This window comes from Myxine glutinosa, chromosome 1 (genome assembly GCF_964187855.1).
Source record: "Myxine glutinosa chromosome 1, kmMyxGlut1.1, whole genome shotgun sequence".
In the NCBI taxonomy this organism is placed as follows: Eukaryota; Metazoa; Chordata; class Myxini; order Myxiniformes; family Myxinidae; genus Myxine; species Myxine glutinosa.
In genome coordinates this window covers 60,991,297-61,018,246 of record NC_136261.1, presented here as the reverse complement: position 1 = coordinate 61,018,246, position 26,950 = coordinate 60,991,297, and the positions used below count along the sequence as shown (strand labels likewise).

Here is a 26,950-nt window from a genome sequence, read left to right as displayed (position 1 = left end):
CGCCCGAGCACCCGGCACGGTCGACGACCGAACTGCCGACGCAATTGGCGGCCGCTACACCGAGCCGACCACCTCCAGCACGACGACCGGGGCCTCCACCTGACCAAGCGTGGTGTTACTATCATGCCAGGTTCGGACAGAAGGCCCGGACATGCCGACCCCCGTGCACCTTCGGCAGGCCGGGAAACGGCCGGGCCGGCGTTCATTACCAGCCATGAGCGCCGGCCACACGGGCAACTTACTGTTCATCACGGATAAAGCGTCCGGACGGCGCTTCCTGTGCGACACCGGCGCCCAACTGAGCGTCATACCCGCCTCTGACCAGGACAGGCAATCCGCGGTTTGCGGCCCCTCCTTGGTTGCGGCCAACGGATCGACCATCTGCACCTTCGGCCCACGCAACGTCACCCTCTGCTTCGGTGGCCAACGCTTTGCTTGGACGTTTGTAACCGCAAACGTGCCCATGGCTCTGCTAGGCGCCGACTTCCTCTGCGCACACGGACTGCTGGTGGACGTCCAACGGCGTCATTTAATCAATGCCGAAACCTTCAGCTCCCTGGTATGCACATTGAGCAGCTCCGCGCCGACCGAGCTGGCATGCGCCGTCCCGGCGGCGAACGAGTTTGCTCGCCTGCTCATGGAGTTCCTGGCCCTCACGCGGCCGACGTTTTCGGCCGTCGCAGTACGGCATGGGATCGAGCACCACATACCAACCACGGGCCCGCCGGTCTACGCCAGGGCCCGCCGCCTCGACCCAGCCAAGCTCGCCGTGGCGAAGGCCGAATTCGACGCGTTGGAGCACCTCGGCATCGTGCAGCGCTCCGATAGCGCGTGGGCCTCGCCACTGCACATCGTGCCAAAGCCGGGGGGTGGATGGCGCCCGTGTGGCGACTACCGCCGTCTCAATGACGCTACCACCCCCGACAGGTACCCGATCCCGCATATCCAAGACTTCTCCGCCCGTCTGGCGGGACGGGTCATTTTTTCGAAAATTGATCTCATACGGGGATATCACCAGGTACCTGTCAGGGCGGCCGACGTCCCTAAAACGGCAGTCATCACGCCGTTCGGCTTATTCGAATTCTTGTGGATGCCGTTTGGTCTCAAGAACGCGGCTCAGGCGTTCCAGCGCTTGATGGACGGCGTGCTGCGTGACCTGCCGTTCCTTTTCGTTTACCTGGACGACATCCTCGTCGCCAGCACGTCCCGGGCCGAGCACCTCCTCCACCTCTGAACACTGTTCGGGCGCCTCAGCGAGCATGGCCTCATCGTCAACCCGGTCAAATGCCACTTTGGCACGACGGCCGTTGATTTTTTGGGCCACCACATCACCAAGAACGGGGCCATGCCGCTGCCAACCAAGGTCGAGGCCATCACCACGTTCCCGCGTACCCGCACCATAAAGGCCCTGCAGGAATTCCTGGGAATGGTGAATTTTTATCACCGCTTCGTGCCCCGCGCTGCTCAACTCATGCGGCCCCTCTACGAAGCCCTCCGGGGCAAGCCGGCCAAGCACGACATCGCCTGGTCTGCAGCAATGGATGCGGCCTTCCAAAGCTCAAAGCAGGCCCTCACCGACGCAACACTGCTCGCTCACCCGGTGCTCAACGCTCCCATCGCCCTCACCACGGATGCCTCCGACTACGCGGTGGGCGCCGTACATGAGCAATGGGTGAACGGGGTTTGGCAGCCACTCGCTTTTTTCAGCCGGCAGCTCCGGCCGAACGAGCTCAAATACAGCACGTTTGACCGGGAGCTCCTCGGTCTACACCTGGCCGTCCGCCATTTCCGCCACCTCCTGGAGGGCCGACATTTCACGGCGTTCGTCGACCACAAGCCGTTGGTTTACGCCATGGCCAAGGTCAGGGAGCCGTGGTCGGCCCGCCAACAGCGCCACCTCTCCGCCGTGTCGGAGTTTACCACGGACATCCGGCACGTCGCCGGCAAAAACAACGCCGTGGCCGACTGTCTTTCCCGGGCCAGCGCGAACGCGGTCCACCTGGGCATGGACTTTGCGCTTATGGCGGTGGACCAAACCACCGACACCACGGTGCAAGCCCTCCGGGTGGCGGACACGGGCCTCCGCCTGGCCGACATCCCCTTCGCGGACACTGTCCTGCTCTGCGACGTCTCCCAAGGCCAGCCTCGCCCCATCGTGCCCGTCACCTGGCAACGCCGCATCTTCGCCTCCCTCCACGGCCTTTCCCACCCGGGCCGGAAAGCTTCCCAGAAGCTGGTGTCGGCGCGATTCGTCTGGCACGGCCTTCGTCGGGACGTCCGCGATTGGACCAGCACCTGCACGGCCTGCCAACGGGCCAAGGTCCACCGACACACCCAGGCCCCGCTGGCACCTTTCACCGTGCCGAACGACGTTTCGACCACGTCAACGTGGATCTGGTGGGCCCCCTCCCCCCGTCGCGGGGGTTCACACACCTGCTCACCATGGTGGACAGGACCACCAGGTGGCCGGAGGCCGTTCCCCTCGTCTCCACCACCACCGCCGACGTGGCGCAGGCTTTCATCGCCACCTGGGTCACCCGCTTCGGCGCACCGGCGGACATCTCGTCAGACCGCGGACCACAGTTCACCTCCGAGCTGTGGGGCGCGGTCGCCCGCAACCTGGGGGTCAAGCTCCACCGTACTACGGCCTACCACCCCCAAGCAAACGGGTTGTGCGAGCGATTCCACCGCTCCATGAAGGCCGCGCTCATGGCCGGCCTTCAAGACGGCGGTTGGGCCGACCGGCTGCCGTGGGTCCTTTTGGGCCTCCGCACGGCCCCCAAGGAGGACCTCCAGGCATCCACCACCGAGCTTGTCTATGGCCAGGCGCTACGCCTCCCGGGCGAATTCGTGCCCGACGCTACCAGTCCCTGGTCCGCAGCTCACCAGCGCTCGGACCTCCAGGAGGCCGCCCGACGGTTTGCCCCCGTGCCAACATCCCACCACGGTGACCCCCAGTCCTACGTCCCCCCAGCACTTCGCACAGCGGAGTATGTTTTTGTGCGTCACGACGCACATCGGGGGCCACTCCGGCCGCCGTACGACGGGCCCTTCCGGGTGCTGCGACGGGACGACAAGTCGTTCGTCATCGACATCGGCGGCAGGTCGGACCGGATTGCGGTGGACCGCCTCAAGCCGGCGCACGTGGACGTCGACCACCCACCACGGGTGGCCCTTCCGCCGCGGCGAGGCCACCCCCCGTCCACGGTGCCCCCCACTCGACCGCCCACCACCACACCGGACCCCCTCCCACGACCCGCCAGGGGTCGCTTCGGCCGGGTCATCAGGACCCCCCTCAAATTGACCCTGCCGGTGCAAGTCGATTCTGGGGGGACGTGTGTAGCGGCTACCGCTGGGTTTTCACAATCGCCTTGCACCTATCAAGGACGCGGAGCGATCACCATGCCGGGCTCGTCCAGGACGCCCGGGCAGGCCCGCGCTCAACTTGCCAGGCCTCGGTCGGGACGCCCGGGCATGCCCGGGCAGGCTCGCCCTCAACTTGCCAGGCCGCAGCCAGGACGCTGGGCCACGCCCCCTCTCGCTTTTCCTGGGCAAACGCTCCGGGATAATATGTATATATATTGCTGCCCGATAAACGGGCTTTTTAGAGAGTGCCTGAGTGTTTGGTTTGATTAAAGCAACTCGGATGAATTCCAGCTTTTTGTCGCGTCCATTCTTCCGATCGACGTGGGAGCCCCAGCTCCTTCAGTACTGTATTTAATTATGACGTAGATGATGTCACTGCATTAGAAAGAGATGTACATGTTACATGGGCAGAAATGAATTCATGCTCCAAAGTAGATGTGTGTACATATTTTGACATCAAATGAATAATATTATTATCTCTATCTTTATCTTCCAGCTGCTCCACCATTTACTATATCTTGGACGACATGTGTTTCTTCCGTAATAATTCCGGATTCCATTAGATCCATCTCCACTGTTTGCTTCCATCTCGCTCCTGGCCTCTACTGGCCCTCGACTGTTTATCTTTTTTTGACTGGTCATTCCTCTTCCGTTGTTTCAACATGCCTAAAGCAATTCAGTCGAGATTTACCTATTATTAGCTCACCTGGAACGAAGTTCAGGGGAGATTATGCGATGACGCATCGTCCGTCCGTCAATCAGTCCGTCCGTCAATCCATCCGTCCGTCAATCCTCCCTCCTCCCCCCTCCTCCTCAAAGCTGCCTACTCCCCACTTCGTCTCCCTTCTATCTCATACCTCCACCCCCCCAACCTTCTTCTTTCCTCTGCCCCCCCTCAAACAACCCCTCTCTGTGCCTCATCCCTTCACCTTCAAACCTTTCATCCTCCTCATCCTTCCCTTTCTTGGAACTCTTCTGCAATCGCTGACACACTAACAACTGCGCTCCCTACCTCCCCCTCTCATCCTTCATCTTACCCTACTCCTCCCCTCCCCTGTCCTGTACCCGATGCTCCCCCTCTCTCTTCATTAACGGTATGGACCTCAAACATCCGGGGCCTTCGCTCAAACCTGACTGATCTCTCCATACAGGTTGCTTCTGACAATCCAGACTTGATCTGCTTAACAGAGACTTTCCTCCTTCAAGATGTCTCTGATTCCTTAATATCTCTTCCTGGTTACTCCCTCCTCCGGTATGATAGACCTGAGCCTCGGCCTGGTGGTGGGGTGGCTATCTTTATCAAAAACTCTCTTCCTCACTCTCCTTGCACTGCCCTCTCTCCTCCTCACCCCCAGGAGTACCTCTGGCTACGGCTTCCTCTCCGCTCCCACCTTTTGTTCATATGTGTTCTGTACCGTCCCCCAAACAGTGATGACTCCATCTACATTTCACTGTCTGACAACATGGACCAACTTCTATCCACTCATCCCAACTCTCTCTTCCTCATATGTGGTGACTTCAATTGTCATCATGCCACCTGGTTGGGTGTGGGTTCCTCTCTTACCAGTCATGGCACCTCAGCAAAGGACTTCTGTGACTCACTGGGATTGACACAATCTGTCAATTTCCCGACCCGGATCTCAGCCAATGGAGTATCTTCTCTTCTAGACTTGGTTATGACTAACTTCCCTGCTAATGTCTGCTGCTCTTCTTCTGCTCCAATCGGTTCTTCTGATCATGTGCTTGTCAAAGTGGACATCTCTCTGGCCATTCTCAGAGAGCCTCCTCAGCGTCGACGAGTCTGGCATTTCACTCAGGCCGACTGGGACGGTCTTCAAGCAGCCATCAATCGTCTGGATTGGTCTCCCATCTCCACTGCCTCTGACATCAATTCTTCCTGGGAATTCTTCCAAAGCAAACTGATCTCTCTCATGCACAGATTTATCCCATCTCGCCTTCAGTTGTCTTACCCTTCCTCCCGTCCATGGTACACTGAATCTTGTGGTGAGGCAGTTGCCCTGAAACAACTTGCCTTTGCCTCTTGGAAGGCTAATCCAACTGAAGTAAATCTCAGTTCCTTCCACCAAGCTCGGAACAAGTGTGTGTCTACCCTCAGGAGTGCCAGGAAGCACTATCTCTCCTCACTCAAGAATGAACTCTCAAACCTGTCTCCTTCCTCCAAATCCTGGTGGCGTCTGGTCAAATCCGTTTCTGGTGTTTGTTCCCCCTCCATCCCCTCCCTTACCTCAAATGGCCACACAGTTGACATCGCACGTGACAAAGCCGAATGCCTCAACTCTGTGTTTGCCTCAAAATCCTTAGTCCCAAACCCATCTCTCTCTGTTCCCACCTTTCCCAGTCGAACCAAACTGCTCCTGGACTCTGTGACCTTCTCTCCTGACAAGGTGGAGGAGCTTTTGTCAAACCTCGACTCTGATTCTGCAACTGGACCAGATGGCATCAGCCCACGGGTCCTAAAATCCTGCTCTGCCGCTCTTTCTCACCCTCTCTCTGTTCTTTTCACCCTATCCTTTGCTCAAGGTCATCTGCCAGCATCCTGGAAATCAGCAAACATTACAGCTTTACACAAAAAAGGTGCAAAAACAGATCCTTGCAACTACAGACCAATCAGCCTGCTCCCAATTATCAGCAAAGTCATGGAATCCATCATTGCTTCGGATATGAAATCTTTCCTCTTCTCCAATGGCTTGATCTCTGATCATCAATTTGGTTTCAGACCAGGTCACTCTACTCTGGACATGCTGCTTCTGCTGTCTCAACAATGGATGGAGGTCCTCAATGCCAAACAGGAAATCAGAGCTGTCTCCCTTGACATATCACGTGCCTTCGATACGGTCTGGCACCCAGCTCTGCTCACCAAACTCTCCTCCTATATTATCCATGGAAATCTCCATGCATGGCTTGCTGACTTCCTCTCTGGTCGTAGTCAACGTGTGGCCCTGAATGGATTTCTCTCATCTCCCCTTCCCGTTCAGGCTGGAGTTCCCCAAGGCAGTGTGCTGGGCCCTGTGCTTTTTCTGGTCTTTATCAATGATCTCTCCGACTCTCTGGAAAATCCTCTGTATCTCTTTGCTGATGACTCCACTCTCTGCCGCTCCATTCCTCTTCCCTCAGATCGGCAGTCTGCAGCCTCCTCACTCTCTGAAGACCTGGACAAAATCACAGACTGGTCAAACATGTGGAACATGTCTTTCAATCCTGACAAATCTCACACTCTTACTATGTCTCTCCGAAAAGATCGACTGGACAACCCTCCCATCTACTTTCTCAACAATCCTCTCCAAGAAGTTCTGTCGCTCAAGCTTTTGGGTCTCACCATCTGCCATGATCTTTCTTGGGAAAACCACATTTCCAAGCTGGCCTCCAAAGCCAGTCGCCGACTGGGCATCCTCCGTCGTGCGAAGTCCTTCCTAGGCACACCTGAGCTCCTCACCACATACAAGGCTTTCATCCGCAGCTCAATGGAATACTGTTCTCCCCTATGGGCTGGTGCTCCTGCCTCACACCTGGCTCGGCTTCACGCTGTTGAATCCAAAGCTTTCAGAATCATTGGAATCTCTCGCGATGAAGCTATCTCTGAGGGCCTTTCACTCACTCACCGCAGGCAGGTAGGTGGTCTTTCTGTCTTCTACCGACTCCTCTCCGGCCTTGCTCCCCCAGCTCTCTCTGTGCTCTGTCCCCCAAATATTCCTACAGGTCGCACAAGATCTGCCAGCCACCCTCTGATGGTTAAACTGCCGAAATCTCGGCTCTCTGCTCACCTTCACTCTTTCATTCCTCTTTTCTCCCGCCTCTGGAACAAACTCCCACACTCACTTCAATCACACTCCTCCCTCCAGGTCTTCAAAACATCTGTTCACCACCATCTCTTATCTTCCCCCATCCAAAACCTTGATCTTTTCTACCCCCACTAATTCACCCCAGATCCACCTTGTTTGAAATTCCAACTTCTTTCCTGGAAGTCTTGGCAGTGTCCATATGTTTTATACCTCTCCCACCCCCCCCCCTTCCCATGCCTCCCCCCCAAAGCCCTCTCCCTCCCACAGTTCTCTCGATGTCTCCATGTCTCTCGGTCCCTGCTCTCAAATGTTGTGTTTGTGTCCTTCCCCCTCTCTCCCCATCTTGTCTACCGCTCCCGATGTTATTTGTTTTGTGTGTCTGTTTGTCTTTCTGTGTGATTAATGTTCGCTCTTTCATGAGCCTCGATCTTGTATACAAAAAAAAAAAAAAAAAAAAAAAAATCCGCCAATCAGTCCGTCCATCACTCCATCAATCAGTCTGTCCATCCATCAATCCGTCAATCAGTCCGTCCCTCAATCCGTCAATCAGTCCGTCCGTCAATCCGCCAATCAGTCCGTCCATCACTCCATCAATTTGTCTGTCCATCCATCAATCCGTCAATCAGTCCGTCCCTCAATCTATCAATCAGTCCGTCCATCACTCCATAAATCAGTCCGTCCATCACTCCATCAATCAGTCCGTCCATCCATCAATCCGTCAATCAGTCCATCCCTCAATCCATCAATCAGTCCGTCCATCAATCCGTCAATCAGTCCGTCCATCCATCAATCCTTCAATCAGTCCGTCCCTCAATCCATCAATCAGTCCGTCCATCAATCCATCAATCAGTCCGTCCGTCAATCCGTCCGTCCGTCAACCCATCAGTCAATCTGTCAATCAGTCGTCCATCAATCCATCAATCAGTCTGTCCGTCAATCCGTCAATCAGTCCATCCGTCAATCCGTCAATCCGTCCATCCATCAATCAGTCCGTCCTTCAATCAGTCCGTCCATCAATCCATCAATCAATCCGTCAATCAGTCCGTCCATCAATCCGTCCGTCAATCCGTCAATCCGTCCGTCCATCCATCCGTCAATCCATCAATCAGTCCGTCCGTCAATCCATCCGTCCGTCAATCCGCCAATCAGTCCATCCATCACTCCATCAATCAGTCCGTCCATCCATCAATCCGTCAATCAGTCCGTCCCTCATTCCGTCAATCAGTCCATCCGTCAATCCGCCAATCAGTCCGTCCATCACTCCATCAATCAGTCCGTCCATCCATCAATCCGTCAATCAGTCCGTCCCTCAATCCATCAATCAGTCCGTCCATCAATCCGTCAATCAGTCCGTCCATCACTCCATCAATCAGTCCGTCCATCACTCCATCAATCAGTCCGTCCATCCATCAATCCGTCAATCAGTCCGTCCCTCAATCCATTAATCAGTCCGTCCATCAATCCGTCAATCAGTCCGTCCATCCATCAATCCTTCAATCAGTCCGTCCGTCAATCCGTCAATCCGTCCGTCCGTCAATCCATCAGTCAATCTGTCAATCAGTCGTCCATCAATCCATCAATCAGTCTGTCTGTCAATCCATCAATCAGTCTGTCCGTCAATCCGTCAATCAGTCCGTCCGTCAATCCGTCAATCCGTCCATCCATCAATCAGTCCGTCCTTCAATCAGTCCATCCGTCAAGCCGTCCGTCCATCCATCCGTCCATCAGTCCGTCCGTCAACCCGTCACTCCGTCCGTCCATCAATCCGTCAGTCCGTAAACACTTGCAACTTCTTCTCCGAAACCGCTGAAGTGATTGTGACCAAACTTGGTACGAATTATATTTGTTGCGTTGCAACTAAAGTTTGTTCATGGCATTAAAACATCAGGGTATAAGGGGGTTTACCGGGGTCAAAGTGGATCCAGGTTTGACCCCCCAAAATAGGTATTTGCTTTCTTCTCAGAAACTACACACATTATTTTGATGAAACTTTACCACAACCTTCACCACCCATGATGTACCAAAGTTTATTCAAGGCGTTAGAAAAACTGGGGCCTGAGGAGGTATACGGGGTTGAGGGAGGAGAGGGGATTGCCCCCAAAGTAGATATTTTTTGTTTGTTCGTTTAAAGTCTTATGACTATGTTAGTATGATTCTACATGCTGCCCTGTCTTCTTGTTATTCGTCTCGCCCTGAAAGGATGCGAGACCATTGCAACGCCCTTGTGTGTGCGTCTGTCCGTCTGTCCGCATCTATATATTTTGCTTTTAAAATTGTCTTGTCTGCAAACGCTTATCCGATCAATGCGAAACTTTGAACTCCCCATGGAGAATATTTTATTGCTAATTCTGACGTCATAGTTCTCATGGTATGGCAGCCATATTAGATTAAAGAAAAGATTTGGACATCATTTTAAACTAAACCGCTCAACGAAAAAAAATTGAAACTTGGTAATGCCATCAACTTCCCATGGGATATATAGGATGATAACGATGACGTCATCGGTGGAGTGGTATTCCAGCCATAATTGTTTGAATTGAAACCCTTATCTGAAAAATCTGAAACTTCATATATCGGATCTATAACCTGATGTGTGAAGAATTAAAAATGAAAGAGTTGGAGAACTTTCTCAGTTTGCCCAAAGGACTGAGATGTTGCAGCTGCACATACTGTCAAAGCTCCTGATGACGTTGGCCGGTGCAATGCCCGAAGGATCATGGATGGGCGCACCATCATTGCCAGTGAGTGGACTTTGAAACTTGCGGAAGTGCCTCGAGTGAACATGGCTGGCTGGGTTATTTATTTACTGGATGACTGCAATTGGAATGACGATACCGTGCGTCATTACCAACAAAGTAATGGCTACCAAGTTCGACAAAGGGCATCCATCGTCGTGTTGTAAAAACACACAAAGCTTGTGCCAGCTATATTTATGTGGGGACAATGTGTTACAGACAGACTTCCTGGAGGGAGAGACTGTGTCTGGTTTGGATGCTTCGAAGACCGATAGGAAGGTCAAGTCTGGGGATGAGAATGCACAGGCTAGGTTTAAACTTATGGCCTAGAGTTATGCACACTCGCCTCTAAGCTGCCCAACATGGGTTTGAATCCCAACCCAGCCATAAACTGTCATTCCTGTACCTCCCAGGTAGGGTGATTCATCAATGTGTGTGTCCATATATATATATATATATATATATATATATATATATATATATATATATATATATATATATAAATCAAACAACACTGTCCGTCTGTCCATGACGCCATTCCTGAATGTGGCTCTTAATTACATTCTGTTTGAAAGTCAGTTGCACCCTGAATACACATACGTCTATTAATTACGTACCATTGGAACATACATTTTAACCTTTCGACCCTTTAGACTGATGTTACCCCTAAAACCTTTGAAGACCCTTTAAGACTCTATTGATTCCATTATGCATAGACCTCTTAGAATCCTCTATAACTTTAGACCCCTTGAGACCTTATAGTCCCCTAAGACCCGATAGAACCTGAAGACCCTTGAAGGCCCCTAAGGCCATTAAGACCGACAAGAACCTTAAACACTCCTAACACCCCCCAAAACCCCCTAGACCTCTGGATCTCCCCTGCTCTCTCTTATGCATTATTTTGAACACTGCAGAGTCATTCCATCTCGTCTTCAGTTATCTTACCGATCATCCCGTTCTTGGTATATGTGTGTGCATGTATGTATGTATGTATGTATGTATGTGTGTGACTCTTCTTGATGATTACATGAACTTGTATACAAATATTGGAAATAAAATGGTAAACTTTTCTTGGGCTATTGTGAGTGTCCAGTTAGTGGGACCTTTTGAACACCCCATCCATACATACTATGGGAATGTTGGCTTATCAGGAAATGAAAAGAATTGCACATGAGTGCATCCATGGATTGATAGCTTAAACTGTGTTTCGGTGTTATCCAAGAACATTCATTGCCACCATTCCCCAAGGAACACAACTCATCAGGCAGGAATTTATCTTCCAGCAAGGCATTGATCCCAAGCATACAGCAAATGTAGTGCAAATGACATATCGTGATGGAGCATTCACAATCATGGCTTGGCTTGCACGGAGTCCATATAGCAACAATGCTGAAGCTATATCGACATATGTAAATAGGAACAATGCTGAGGTTTCTGAACAATGCTGAAGCTGTATGCCAAATACGATAAGTGTGTGCCCATAGGAACATGTAAATGTTTAAAAAATGGAACATCAACATCCGACGTCCCTGTTCCCTGCTGTTGTACTTGTGTGCTTCCCTCTCTCCCGATCTTGTATCCCGCTCCCTTTATTGTATGTTTTGTGTGTCCGTTTGTTTTTTCTATGATTGATGTTAGCTCTTACACGAGCCTCGATCTTGTATACAAAAAAAAAGAAAAAAAAGCGAACAAAGTACATGATCCCCCTAACATGCCCATAACATCCCTATAACATGCCAATATTATCCCCCAAACACGTCCTTAGCATCCCCCTAAGATGCCCGTATCATCCCCTGAACATGTATTTAGTGTCCACCTAACATGCCACAGCATCCCCTTAACATGCCATTAGCATCCCCCTAACATGTCCTTAACATCTCCCTCACATGTCCTTAGCATCCCCCTAACATGTCCTTAGCATCCCCCTAATATGCCCTTACCATCCCCCAAACATGCCTTTAACATCCCCCGAACATGCCACAGCATCCTCTTAACATGCCCTTAACATCCCCCAAACATGTCCTTATCATTCCCCTCACATGTCTTTAGCATCTCCCTCACATATCCTTAGCATCCCCCTATCATGCCCTTACCATCCCCCTAACATGCCTTTAACATCCCCCAAACATGCCGCAGCATCCCCTGAACATGCCCTCAGCATCCCCCTAATATGTACTTCGCATCCCCCTAACATGCCCATATAATCTTCCTAACATTCCCTTAGCATCTCCCTAATATGTAAATAGGGACAATGCTGAAGCTGTATCGGATTACCGAGCAACCTGTCCGAATTGTGCAGAGTAATATGGGACAACAACAACACAACAACATGCATTTTAAGGCCATGTTCCCTGCTAGAGCGGGGGTTAGCCTTGCGGTCCCCATGACAATCTTCTCCATTTTGCCCTATTTTCTGCATCTCTCCTTGTTAACCCCCTTGCCCGCATTTCTTCTTCCACCATCTTTAGCCAAGTCTTTCTCGGTCTTCCCCGTCCTCTACTTCCTTCTACATTAACTTCCATCACTCTTCTCAACCAGTCACTTTCATCCTTCCTCAACACATGACCAAACCATCTCAACCTGTTCCTCTTCACAGCATCAATCACAGGCTCTTTTCCCATCATCTTTCGCAATTCATCATTTGTCTTCCTCTCTCTCAACGATACTCCGCACATCCGTCGAACCATTCGCATTTCCACCCTTTCCAGCCTTCGTTGCTGCTCTACGTTCATTACCCATGTCTCGCTCCCATAAATCATAACACTTCTCACACATGCAGCATACACCTTTCCCTTCAGCTTCAGTGACACTCTCCTCCTCATCAGCACGCCACTCAGTTCCCGAAACTTCTTCCATGCACATCTCACTCGAGCAACCGTTGCCGAGTCTGATCCATCCAATATGGGACACTTGCAGCAATATTATACAATTGTACTTTGATAAGTGTGTGAGGGAGTAACAACAAGTTATAATGCTTTGTGTGAAGCAAAGTGCTCACAAACAAAATACAAGTGCATTGTACATCTTGCTTTTCTACTGTATTGTTGTGTGGACAACAAAATACAAGTGCATTGTACATCTTGCTTTTCTACTGTATTGTTGTGTGGACAACAAAATACAAGTGCATTGTACATCTTGCTTTTCCACTGTATTGTTGTGTGGACAACAAAATACAAGTGCATTGTACATCTTGCTTTTCTACTGTATTGTTGTGTGGACAACAAAATACAAGTGCATTGTACATCTTGCTTTTCCACTGTATTGTTGTGTGGACAGCCCACACTCAAAATCACAAACGATACGAGATGGGAATGGCACAAGTCGGGAATTGATGTGCCAGAGATAGGATTACACAAATTAACTCCTCCCGTGCTCTTCGAGCCAAATAAAGCTGCGTTAAGGAAGCAAGAAAAGCTGCACATGGTTTTCAAATTTTTTGAAAGATTTGTTTTTGAGAAAAAAGAAAAGAAAAAATGTTTTTTGAAAAACAAAACAAAAAGGATTTCCTTTGGCTGTTTCAAACTCTACACAAGTTTCTCTACAGCTGCAGACATTCACAAGTAGTACGCACATAGCAATCCCAATGCTACGCACCCCTCACATCCGCCAGACCGGTTTCATCACTTTTCGTGGGTCATCTGATAGCACCACTGCACTGAGGCTCCCAATCACGTACCACATGCAATGCCAATAGCAGTTAACATATAAATAACAACATCCAATCACATCTCTCAACCGTAATTGGAGGGAATAACCAATCAGCTGTTACGTAATCAATTATTGCCGGTGGCTAGGATTCAAAAAAGGATTCAATTTATGTAATTCTAGCTAAAATGTATGTGAGTAGTTTGATTATGCTCTGGATTGCATCACAAAACTGTTGGGTTCATATTGACTCGAGATAATCCACAAACGAATTGAATCGATACTAAGTGGGGTTTATGCCGTTTTGTGGTCACACTGATTATTGTATATATGCAAATTTCGATTTTGATTTTCTCCTATTATAACACGCGTTACTTCCTATGTCTTTAAGCGTTCATTTAAATCACTGGAAAGTACTTTTGGTTTCATATTATCACGATTTATTTTGATATCACATCTAATTGAATAAATTTGGAATCAGATTTCTGTATGTGTGTGTGTGTGTTTTTTTTTTTTGTGTGTGTGTGTTTGTGTGTGTCGTTGGTTGTTATCTCCATATGCAGATTTGAGAACGTGGAACGGATCCCTCCCAGGTCTCAAAGTGCCCACCCTCGTGTGTGTGTTTGAGTGTGTGTGTGTGTGTGTGTTTGTGTGTGTGTGTATGTGTATGTGTATATGTGTGCATGTGTGTCGGTGTACATGTACAGTCACGTGAAAAAGTAAGTACACCCCATGTAAAGTTTTGACTTTTTCAACATATTTCAACATCCAGCTATTTGATCTTCATTTCAACAATATTGATAGATAAAGGTGATATAATATAACAAATATCATGAAACATTTACATTTTGTAGTCCATTGTATAATTTAAATAAACATAAATGCAAATTTCGCATGTGGAAAAAGTAAGTACACCCCTACATTTATCACTACTTCAAATACCTAAAATTAGAATCAGGTGCACCAGCTCAGGTGCAAATGATTAGAACATTGTTAGAGAGGATCTTGGAGGAACGTGTCTTATTTAAACCTCAGACATTTAGTTTGGTTTGCTCTTTGTTGTTGAAGTGTGCGGCGTCACCATGCCGAGATCAAAAGAGCTCTCTGAGGCCTTCAGAAAGAAGGTTATAGATGCCTATGAGTCTGGGGAGGGATTTAAAAAGATCTCCAAACAATTTGAAATCAATCATTCGACTGTCCGGAAGATCATCTTCAAGTGGAGAAGATTCCAAACAACTGCCAACTTGTTCAGGCCAGGCCCCCCCAGCAAGTTCAGCCCGAGAGCAGACCGCAAGATGCTGAAAGAAGTCTCTAAGAAACCCAGAATGTCATCACGAGATCTACAGGTAGCTCTTGCCACTGTTGATGTCAAAGTGCACAAGCCTACCATGAGAAAGAGGCTGCACAAATTTTGATCTGCATGGGAGGTGTGCCAGGAGGAAACCTTTGCTGTCCCGAAAGAACATCAGGGCAAGACTAAAGTTTGCCAATGAACACCTAGGCAAAGACCAGCACTTCTGGAACAATGTGCTCTGGACAGATGAGTCAAAGGTCGAGCTATTTGGCCACAGTACCAGAAGACATGTTTGGCGAAAACCAAAGACAGCATTTGACCACAAGAACCTGATACCAACTGCAAAGCATGGTGGTGGAAATATTATGGTTTGGGGCAGCTTTGCTGCATCAGGGCCTGGGCAGCTCACCATCATAGAATCCACTATGAATTCTTAATTGCACCAGAGGGTGCTTGAGGATAATGTGAGACCATCTGTCAGAAATTTGAAGCTCAACCGAAGGTGGACCTTGCAACATGGCAATGACCAAAAACATACTAGTAAATCCACCAAGGAATGGCTGAAAAGAAAGAAATGGAGGGTTCTGGAATGGCCAAGTCAAAGCCCGGATCTAAATCCCATCGAGATGTTGTGGGGGGATTTGAAACGAGCTGTGCATGCAAGAAAGCCCTCAAACATCGCACAGCAGAAAGAATTCTGCATGGAGGAGTGGGCAAAAATTTCTCCCAGTCGATGTCAGAGACTGGAAGACAGTTATAAGAAATGCCTACTTGAGGTTGTTTCTGCCAAAGGGGGCAATACCACCGATTAGAGCCAAGGGTGTACTTACTTTTTCCACATGCGAAATTTGCATTTATGTTTATTTAAATTATACAATGGACTAAAAAATGTAAATGTTTCATGATATTTGTTATATTATATCACCTTTATCTGTCAATATTGTTGAAATGAAGATCAAATAGCTGTATGTTGAAATATGTTGAAAAAGTCAAAACTTTACCTGGGGTGTACTTACTTTTTCACGTGACTGTATGGATGTGTATGTGTGTGTGTGACCCACTCTCCCCTGTGTGCTTGATGTGGGAGGGAGAGGATTTGAGCTCTTAAAGTCACAATTTACATGCGATACATGTAAAATGCATCATTTCATTTGTAAAATGTATCAAATGTTACATTAACACATTTGAAACTGTATTTCCCATGTGCACGCACATGCATTCACATGTTATCAGAAGTAAATACATTGCCAGTAACCATTTTGTGAAACTGAATGTGCAGGTGCAGCATCTAACTCAATATGTCGAAATGTCACACACGTCCATGCCCGTGGGATTCCTACGGGTGACCCCACTAGTATATATATACTCGAATATATATATAATATACATAGCATAAAAAAAAATATATATATATATTTGTTGTTGTTCAAGCTCCCAGCAACTGGAAAGGGAACAAAAATTGTTGAAAGAAAGATATAGGGATGGTTTCACATGGTAATTTCTTGTGAGCTTCCTCACATTGTTTGCATACTTTTTGGCATACCACCCGTACATCCTGTTTTTTAAATTACTTTCTGTATTAAAAAAATATGTATTAACATGCTGGAGAATTTTATTTTGTTTGCAATATTTCCTAGAACGGCACTTGGTAGAGTGCAATCCTCCGCCAGATTGAACAATTTACATTTTGTATCCCCCTGAAAGGACGGATCTGCATCCGGACCTGAACCAAAATCTAATTGCCTTCTTTTTGTCACCAACCCAACTCATCCATCAAGTTTTGTTGTAATCCATCCACAACTATTATAAATATCGTGCCATATATCGTTTTTGATCTGGATATCATCAGCAAATTTTGCAATCAAACAATAATTGCTAAAAGACGACTTACAGTCATACATGAAAAGCGAATATAATAAATGAGAAAGAACACCATCCTGGGGCATACTTGTGTTCAAGATGATATATTTTGAAATCAACTAGCCAATTTTAACTACCTGCGGCCTTTCCGCAAAAGAAAGTCCAACAGCCAGCGACATATCGATCCGTCAAGACCGAGTTTAACAAGTTTCAACGATAATTTATATGGTGAAATGTGTTAAAAGCAGAATTAAAATAAATAATTAATCGAACATATGTAGAAATTATCTTATCTAAGTGCTGCAAAACATTGTGTACAATAAGAGAAACAGCGTCAGCAAAATTGTGTACAGTAAGATAAACAGCAATGGCGTCGGGAAGGATGTATACAGCAAACAAGACCAGTGATGAAATCTAGACCATTGAAAATGGACGACATTTTTATACCACATAAACATGTGGTATAGGAATGCAATAACACCTATGTATTAGTACACCACAATTGATATAGTACACTCACGGCCTCAAAATCACGATCCGACTGATGCAGCTTAAATCTGTGGATCCAGATAACAGCATCAAGTAGCGTGGAGTCGAGCCAACTTTCAGTAGAAATGTATATAGAACATGTATATATATACAGTGCATTCAGAAAGTATTCAGACCCCTTCATTTTTTTCACATTTTGTTATGTTGCAGCCTTATGCTGAAATCGTTTAAATTCATTTTTTCCCTCATCAATCTACACTCAATACCCAATAATGACAAAGAGAAAACAGGATTTTAGAAAGTTTTGCAAATTTATTTAAAAAAAAAAAATTGAAATATCACATTGACATAAGTATTCAGACCCTTTGCTATGACACATGAAATTCAGCTCAGGTGCCTCCCATTTCTCTTGATCATCTTTGAGATGTTTCTACATCTTGATTGGAGTCCACCTGTGGTAAATTCAATTGATTGGACATGATTTGGAAAGGCACACACCTGTCTATATAAGGTCTCACAGCTGACAATGCATATCAGAGCAAAAATCAAGCCATGATATCGAAGAAACTGCCTGCAGAGCTCAGAGACAGGATTGTGTCGAGGCACAGATCTGGGGAAGCCGACAAAAAAATCTCTGCTGCATTGACGTTCCCAAGAGCACAGTGGCCTCCATAATTCTTAAATGGAAGAAGTTTGGAACAACCAGGACTCTTCCTAGAGCTGGCCGCCGGCCAAACTGAGCAATCGGGGGAGAAGGGCCTTGGTAAGAGAAGTGACCAAGAACCCGATGGTCACTCTGGCTGAGCTCCAGAGATCCTGTGTGCAGATGGGAGAAACTTCAAGAAGGACAACCATCACTGCAACACTCCACCGATCTGGGATTTATGGCAGAGTGGCCAGATGGAAGCCTCTCCTCAGTGAAAGACACATGAAAGCCCGCTTGGAGTTTGCAAAAAAGCACCTAAAGGACTGTCAGACTGTGAGAAACAAGATTCTGTGTATGTATATATATATATACATACAGTCACGTGAAAAAGTAAGTACACCCCATGTAAAGTTTTGACTTTTTCAACATATTTCAACATACAGCTATTTGATCTTCATTTCAACAATATTGATAGATAAAGGTGATATAACATAACAAATATCATAAACATTTACATTTTGTAGTCCATTGTATAATTTAAATAAACATAAATGCAAATTTCGCATGTGGAAAAAGTAAGTACACCCCATGAAATGGTTTTTATAATCTTTTTAACATATGTGGACATATCAATATTTGACCTTCATTTAAACACTATCTATCGATAAAGGTGATCTAATTGAACAAAAAACAATGTAAAATTGACTTTGCAATAATTTATTCAACAAAAAATTAACAGAGATGCCATTTCCTTCTGTGCAAAAAGTAAGTACACCCTTGGCTCTAATAGGTGGTATTGCCCCCTTTGGCAGAAACAACCTCAAGTTGGCGTTTCTTATAACTGTCTATCAGTCTCTGACATCGACAGGGAGAAATTTTTGCCCACTCCTCCATGCAGAATTCTTTCAGCTATGCGATGTTTGAGGGGTTTCTTGCATGCACAGCTCGTTTCAAATCCCCCCACAACATCTCGATGGGATTTAGATCCGGGCTTTGACTTGGCCATTCCAGAACCCTCCATTTCTTTCTTTTCAGCCATTCATTGGTGGATTTACTGGTATGTTTAGGGTCATTGTCATGTTGCAAGGTCCACCTTCGGTTGAGCTTCAACTTCCCGACAGATGGCCTCACATTATCCTCAAGCACCCTCTGGTACAATGAAGAATTCATAGTGGATTATATGATGGTCAGCTGCCCAGGCCCTGATTCAGCAAAGCTGCCTCAAACCATAATGCTTCCACTACCATGCTTTACAGTTGGTATCAGGTTCTTGTGGTCAAATGCTGTCTTTAACATGTCTTCTGATACTGTGGCCAAATAGCTCTACCTTTGACTCTCTGTCCAGAGCACATTGTTCCAGAAGTGCTGGTCTTTGCCGAGGTGTTCATTGGTAAACTTTATTCTTGCCCTGATGTTCTTTCTGGGCAGCAAAGGTTTCCTCCTGGTACACCTCCCATGTAGATCAAATTTGTGCAGCCTCTTTCTAATGGTAGACTCATGCACTTTGACATCAACAGTGGCAAGAGCTACCTGTAGGTCCCATGCTGACATTCTGGGGTTCTTCGAGACTTCTTTCAGCATCTTGTGGCTGCTCTCGGGCTGAACTTGCTGGCGCGGCCTGGGCTGAACAAGTTGGCAGTTGTTTGGAATCTCCTCCACTTGAAGATGATCTTCCGGACAGTCGAATGATTGATATCAAATTGTTTGGAGATCTTTTTAAATCCCTTCCCAGACTCGTAGGCATCTATAACCTTCTTTCTGAACGCCTCAGAGAGCTCTTTTGATCTAGGCATGGTGACGCCGCACACTTCAACAACAAAGAGCAAATCAAACTAAATGTCTGAGGTTTAAATAAGACAGGTTCCTCCAAGATCCTCTCCAACGATGTCCTAATCATTTGCACCTGAGCTGGTGCACCTGATTCTAATTTTAGGTATTTGAAGTAGTGAAAAATGTCGGGGTGTACTTACTTTTTCCACATGCGAAATTTGCATTAGGTTTATTTCAATTATACAATGGACTACAAAATGTAAATGTTTCATGATATTTGTTATATTATATCACCTTTATCTATCTATATTGTTGAAATGAAGATCAAATAGCTGTAAGTTGAAATATGTTGTAAAAGTCAAAACTTTACATGGGGTGTACTTACTTTTTCACGTGACTGTATATATATATATATACATATATATATATATATATATATATATATATATATATATATATATATATATATATATATATATTATATATATATATATATATATACAGACTTGGCATTTAATATGGATTTTTTTTTCTTTCTTGACTTGGGTTTACTTTCTTAACTCAGTATATCAATCTGGTGAGTTTCTTTTACACTTTGGTGATTTATTTGTTAAAAGAACCATGTCACTGATTGTCTGTCGCAGGAAGAAGTGAACAACATGATTATATCACAGGTGGCATGGCAAAATGTACGGACAGGTGCATTTGACGATTTGCTTCACAGTCGGGTATACAAGGGTTGTTGCGTTCTGTATTAGTGGAAAACAACTGCTGCACGTCTCTAAAAGTTATTGCCACTTCCTCTGGAGATGGTCCGTCAACTCGACAATGCTGTTTGTCATGGAGTGGTGGCTTTACGAAATTACGGCATGAAAGAGCGTGCTATTGCTCGGCAGTATGGCATCAATCAAGGTCAGGTGTCAAAGATCCTGAAACGAAATGCTCAGAGGGGTGTCCCTACTCCAATACCGAGGGCAGGACGTCCCCGCAGAACCACAAGGAGGGATGATCACCAGCTGCACCGGTTAGTCCGCAATGGCCGTACAAAGTCAGCTAATCGGCTTAGGGCTGAGTGGCAGCAACTGACAAATGTGCCTGTATCCAGAAGGCTAGTCAACCAACGACTGGTTCAAGCAGGCTATTGTGCCAGGCGTCCCCTGAGAAAGCCACGCCTGACCAGACAACACCGCCAGCGCCGATTGCAGTGGGCCATAGATCACCGTCAATGGCAGCCAGGACACTGGAATCACGTCATCTTCAGTGACGAGTCTATATTTCTGGTCTATCGTCAAGATGGCCACGTCCGAGTGCGCAGACAAGTGCATGAAGCCTACAACAAAGATTGTATAGTGCCAAGAGTCCAAGCTGGAGGTGGTAGTGTGACCGTTTGGGCTGCTTTTCATGCAGGGGGCAAAACTGACCTGGTTGTTCTGAATGGAAACCTGAACCAGTTCAAGTACAGGGCCATTCTGGAAGAAACATTGCTTCCATCTGCTCGTGCAGCCTTTCAAGGAAACTTTGTCTTCCAAGATGACAATGCACGTCCTCGTCGTGCTCACATGATCCAACACTTTCTTGCTGACCGTGGTGTAGAGCATATGGAGTGGCCTGCCATGTCCCTGGATATGAATCCGATAGAGAACTTGTGGGCAGAATTATCGCGTCAAATCGACCACTTGGACCAGCAGCCGACCTCTGTGTGTGAACTGCAGCAGGCTATTGTCACTGCATGACAAGCGATTCCTGTCCAAACCTTGGCAAATCTCGTGAACAGCATGCCTCAACGTGTATGTGCTCTCCTGAATGCTCGTGGGGGTTACACGAAGTACTGAACTGTAATTTTACTGTCTGTAATCCCAGTCGTAATTTAACTTTTGTTTTTGTTAAAAAAAAAATTGGCTAATGTGCAAAATAAAGAGATACTTCTGGAAAACGTACAGAAGTTTAACACAATACTGTCCATGAATTGAGTTCGATATCAGTTTACATCACTTTCAAGGATCAATTTATTTGTTTGGAAATGTCAAATGTGGTTTTTGTTTCTTTTAAAGGTCACATTAACAAAATCTAGAATAATTTCAACATAATTCCAATGAACTTTTGGTTCTAAGACATCTTGAAAAGTAAGTTCACCCCCACAAAAAAAATATTCCATATTAAATGCCAAGTCTGTATATATATATATATATATATATACATATATATATATATATATATATATATATATATATATATATATATATATATATATATATATACATACAGATACAGATATATATATATAGCATGATATATATCAGATGAATGAACAGGATTAAATAATAAAATTGATATATTTGGGAACATTACATGCCCAGGTCCTCTGGAAAACCATACCAGTTCTCTGCCATCAGACACGTTAGGTGTCTGGGTTGGTCTCTCAAAAGTGTTGTTTACCTGTGTGTTTCCACTAAGCAGATGCACAGACTGGTAAGCGAAGAATATTAATATATAAATTGAAAAGTTTCCATCTTTGTAGTTTCCTGTTTCAAATTGACTATGGAGTCGAATAACAGCAAAGTCAAATATGATTACAATAATTGATGACGAGCAATGAACAATTGTTTTTTTCATCGGGATTAAAGTAATCTGCTCTTGTCTTTCCGAAGGGCTGTTATGTGAAGGTCATGGATGTCCTGGAGCAGTACTTGCTCGTCGTTGGAATTTTTGGACTTTGCATTGCAGCCATTCAGGTATGTGGTGGCCTTTTTATTCTTCACACAGTTTACTGCTTTATATCTTTGTTCCCTTTCCCCATTATTATCTCTCCACCTTTGGCCTCTTTGATTGACATTTATGGTGTTATATATATATATTTATTCTCTCTCTCTCTCTCCTCTCTCTCTCTCTCTATCTCTATCTCTATCTCTATCTCTCTCTATCTCTATCTCTATCTCTATCTCTCTCTCTCTCTCTCTCTCTCTCTCTCTCTCTCTCTCTCTCTCTCTCTCTCTCTCTCTCTCTATCTCTATCTCTATCTCTATCTCTCTCTCTCTCTATCTCTATCTCTATCTCTATCTCTATCTCTATCTCTATCTCTCTCTCTCTCTCTATCTCTATCTCTATCTCTATCTCTCTCTCTCTCTCTCTCTCTCTCTCTCTCTCTCTCTCTCTCTCTCTCTCTCTCTCTCTCTATCTCTATCTCTATCTCTCTATCTCTATCTCTATCTCTATCTCTATCTCTATCTCTATCTCTCTCTATCTCTATCTCCTGTGTGTATATATATATATATATATATATATATATATATATATATATATATATATATATATATATCATATTTCTTTCCTTGATTCATTTGCAATCAATGAGTCGTTTTGGTTAAAATCTCTTTTCTTTACTCCCTTGGGTGAGTTCCTGCACACGTTACTTTAGGTTTTCCCTTCATTTCCCGAGCACACTTTATATAACATTGCCAATGACACTGAGAGATGTTAACGCTGCATGTAATCGGGAGGCATTGTCGAGTTTAGAGGTGGAACACCTCAATGAAGCATGAGGTTCCTGAATCCCGTTATCTCTTGGGCTTTATGAATGGCGTACACTTCCCATATATTTTGGAGGTAATCTCGTTTGCTGGTGTAGTGGTCACCATTCTCTCAATCCCTGGGCTATCATTTCATTGATGGGTGGCAGGATAGCTCAATTAGTAGCCTGCTTGTCTTTAACATGTTTCATTCCCAGTAGGTTCAAATTCAACTAAAGCTGTTGTTTCGTTTCAGGCAGAGTGTATTGCATCTTACAAGAAGCTATCCATCGATTTATATATAGACAGTAATGTTAGTCTGCTGTCTTGTATCTTATCACTTGCGAGAGCATTGGAAAGATGCAAGGAAACCTTTTTAGGAAAGTTTCCTTCAGGTTAGTGCACGGTGATAGTACATTATGTAGGTCGATGGGACACCACAGTGACATTTCTACAAGCAATTAAAGCCAGTGGCACCCATCGGCCGAGCTGTCTCAACAGTCTGGGAATCGAATCCACACCACTGATGACAATGCAACAAGGCGTTCACCACTAAACCGCACCAGCAGCCTATCCTAATTTCAAATTTGTTGCTTCAGTTTGTCAACCTGAACAGGGTGCACAGCATTAGCAGCTGAGCTTCACCGAGTACACACACAAACAACAACAACAACATGCATTTTAAGGCCATTTTCCCCGCCAGAGCGGGGGTTAGCCTTGCGGTCCCCATGACAATCTTCTCCATTTTGCCCTATTTCCTGCATCTCTCCTTGTTAACCCCCTTGCCTTCATTTCTTCTTCCACTATCTTTAGCCAAGTCTTTCTCGGTCTTCCCCGTCCTCTACTTCCTTCTACATTCATTTCCATCACTCTTTTCAACCAGTCACTTTCATCCTTCCTCAACACATGACCAAACCATCTCAACCTGTTCCTCTTCACAGCATCAATCACAGGCTCTATTCCCATCATCTTTCGCAATTCATCATTTGTCTTCCTCTCTCTCAACGATACTCCGCACATCCACCGAACCATTCGCATTTCCACCCTTTCCAGCCTTCATTGCTGCTCTACATTCATTACCCATGTCCTCGCTCCCATAAATCATAACACTTCTCACACATGCAGCATACACCTTTCCCTTCACCTTCAACGACACTCCCCTCATCAGCACGCCACTCAGTTCCCGAAACTTCTTCCATGCACATCTCACTCTAGCAACCGTTGCCGAGTCTGATCCACCTTCTCCATTCAGCATGTCTCCGAGGTAGCAAAATGTTTTCACACCTTCCAGCTTCATGCCATCTCCAAGATCCAACACAACATTTCCTCCATCTGCAGCTCCCTCTGTGCACACCTTACATTTGAATGTAGCTGCCACACTGGTTAATGACCCTCTCAGACCACTACATTTTTGATGAACCCACTCAGCGCACATTGTACATTGAATGGAGTTCACTCTGACACCCTTCCTGCACACAGCACACGGCCACTTCCCAGTTCTTTCCACGTCACCACATGCTTTACCACTTGCCATCACCTTCGTCTTTCCTATATTCACCTTCAGACCTTTTGTCTCCATACATTCCTTCCACTTGATCATCTTTTCCTTCAGTCCATCCATACTTTCTGCAATCAACATCAGGATCATCTGCATACAACAACTCCCACGGTAAACCCTCCTTTACGTTCTGAGCCAGCACCTCCATCACAGCTACAAATAGTAGTGCACTTAGTACCGATCCCTGATGCACTCCCACCTTCACCTCAAACTCACCACTGTTCCCATCCTTCTTCCTTACAGCTGTGCGCGCTCTTTTGTACATTGCCATCACAACTCTGATCAACCATTCCTCCACTTCTAACTTCCTCAATGCCCATGTCAATGCCCTCAATGCCGAGTGCACACACACACACACACACACACACACACACACACATATATATATATATATATATATATATATATATATATATATATATACAGACTTGGCATTTAATATGGAATATTTTTTTTGTAGAGGTGAACTTACTTTTCAAGATGTCTTAGAACCAAAAGTTCATTGGAATTATGTTGAAATTATTCTAGATTTTGTTAATGTGACCTTTAAAAGAAACAAAAACCACATTTGACATTTCGAAACAAATAAATTGATCCTTGAAAGTGATGTAAACTGATATCAAACTCAATTCATGGACAGTACTGTGTTAAACTTCTGTACGTTTTCCAGAAGTATCTCTTTATTTTGCACATTAGCCAAAAATTTTTTTTCAACAAAAACAAAAGTTAAATTACGACTGGGATTACGGACAGTAAAATTACAGTTCAGTACTTCGTGTAACCCCCACGAGCATTCAGGAGAGCACGTACATGTTGAGGCATGCTGTTCACGAGATTTGCCAAGGTTTGGACAGGAATCGCTTGCCATGCAGTGACAATAGCCTGCTGCAATTCATGCGCAGAGGTCGGCTGCTGGTCCAAGTGGTCGATTTGACACGTTAATTCTGCCCACAAGTTCTCTATCGCATTCATATCCGAGGACATGGCAGGCCACTCCATATGCTCTACACCACGGTCAGCAAGAAAGTGTTGGATCATGCGAGCACGATGAGGCCGTGCATTGTCATATTGGAAGAAAAATTTTCCTCGAAAGGCTGCACAAGCAAATGGAAGCAATGTTTCTTCCAGAAAAGCCCTGTACTTGAACTGGTTCAGGTTTCCATTCAGAACAACCAGGTCAGTTTTGCCCCCTGCATGAAAAGCAGCCCAAACGGTCACCCCACCACCTCCAGCTTGGACTCTTGGCACTATACAATCTTTGTTGTAGGCTTCATGCACTTGTCTGCGCACTCGGACGCAGCCATCTTGACGATAGACCAGAAATATAGACTCGTCACTGGTGATGACATGATTCCAGTGTCCTGGCTGCCATTGACGGTGCTCTCTGGCCCACTGCAAACGGCGCTGGCGGTGTTGTCTGGTCAGGCGTGGCTTTCTCAGGGGACGCCTGGCACGTTAGCCTGCTTGAACCAGTCGTTGGTTGACTAGCCTTCTGGATACAGGCACATTTGTCGGTTGCTGCCACTCAGCCCTAAGCCAATTAGCTGACTTGGTACGGCCATTGCGGACTAACCGGTGCACCTGGCGATCATCCCTCCTTGTGGTTCTGCGGGGACGTCCTGGCCTCGGTATTGGAGTAGGGACACCCCTCTGAGCATTTCGTTTCAGGATCTTTGACACCTGACCTTGAGTGATGCCATACTGCCGAGCAATAGCACGATGCCGTAATTTCGTAAAGCCACTACTCCATGACAAACAGCATTGTCGAGTTGACATACCATCTCCAGAGGAAGCGGCAATAACCTTTGGAGATGTGCAGCAGTTGTTTTCCACTAATACAGAACGCAACAACCCTTGTATACCCGACTGTGAAGCCAGTCATCAAATGCACCTGTCCGTACATTTTGCCATGCCACCTGTGATATAATCCTGTTGTTGACTTCTTGCTGCGACAGACAATCAGTGACATGGTTCTTTTAACAAATAAATCACCAAAGTGTAAAAGAAACTCACAGATTGATATACTGATTTAAGAAAGTAAACCCAAGTCAAGAAAAAAAAATTATTCCATATTAAATGCCAAGTCTGTATGTATGTATATATATATATATATATATATATATATATATATATATATATATATATGTATATATATATATATATATATATATATATATATATATATATATATATATATATATATATATATATATATATATATACAGTATATATATGCAGTATCTGTGTTGTCTTGTCACTGAACTACTGCCTCAAACTTTTG

At 45.8% G+C, this 26,950-nt stretch overlaps 1 protein-coding gene across 2 annotated transcripts in view; it reads left to right on the top strand.

The window, feature by feature from the left end:
* LOC137424551 (tetraspanin-4) overlaps positions 1 to 26,950 on the top strand; it is a 430,033-nt gene that overhangs the window by 380,623 nt on the left and 22,460 nt on the right. For both annotated transcript variants that reach the window (XM_068112126.2, XM_068112134.2), the window contains exon 8: positions 22,254 to 22,337. In XM_068112126.2, the coding sequence (XP_067968227.1) occupies positions 22,254 to 22,337 (84 nt within the window). The remainder of the gene's footprint in view (positions 1 to 22,253; positions 22,338 to 26,950) is intronic.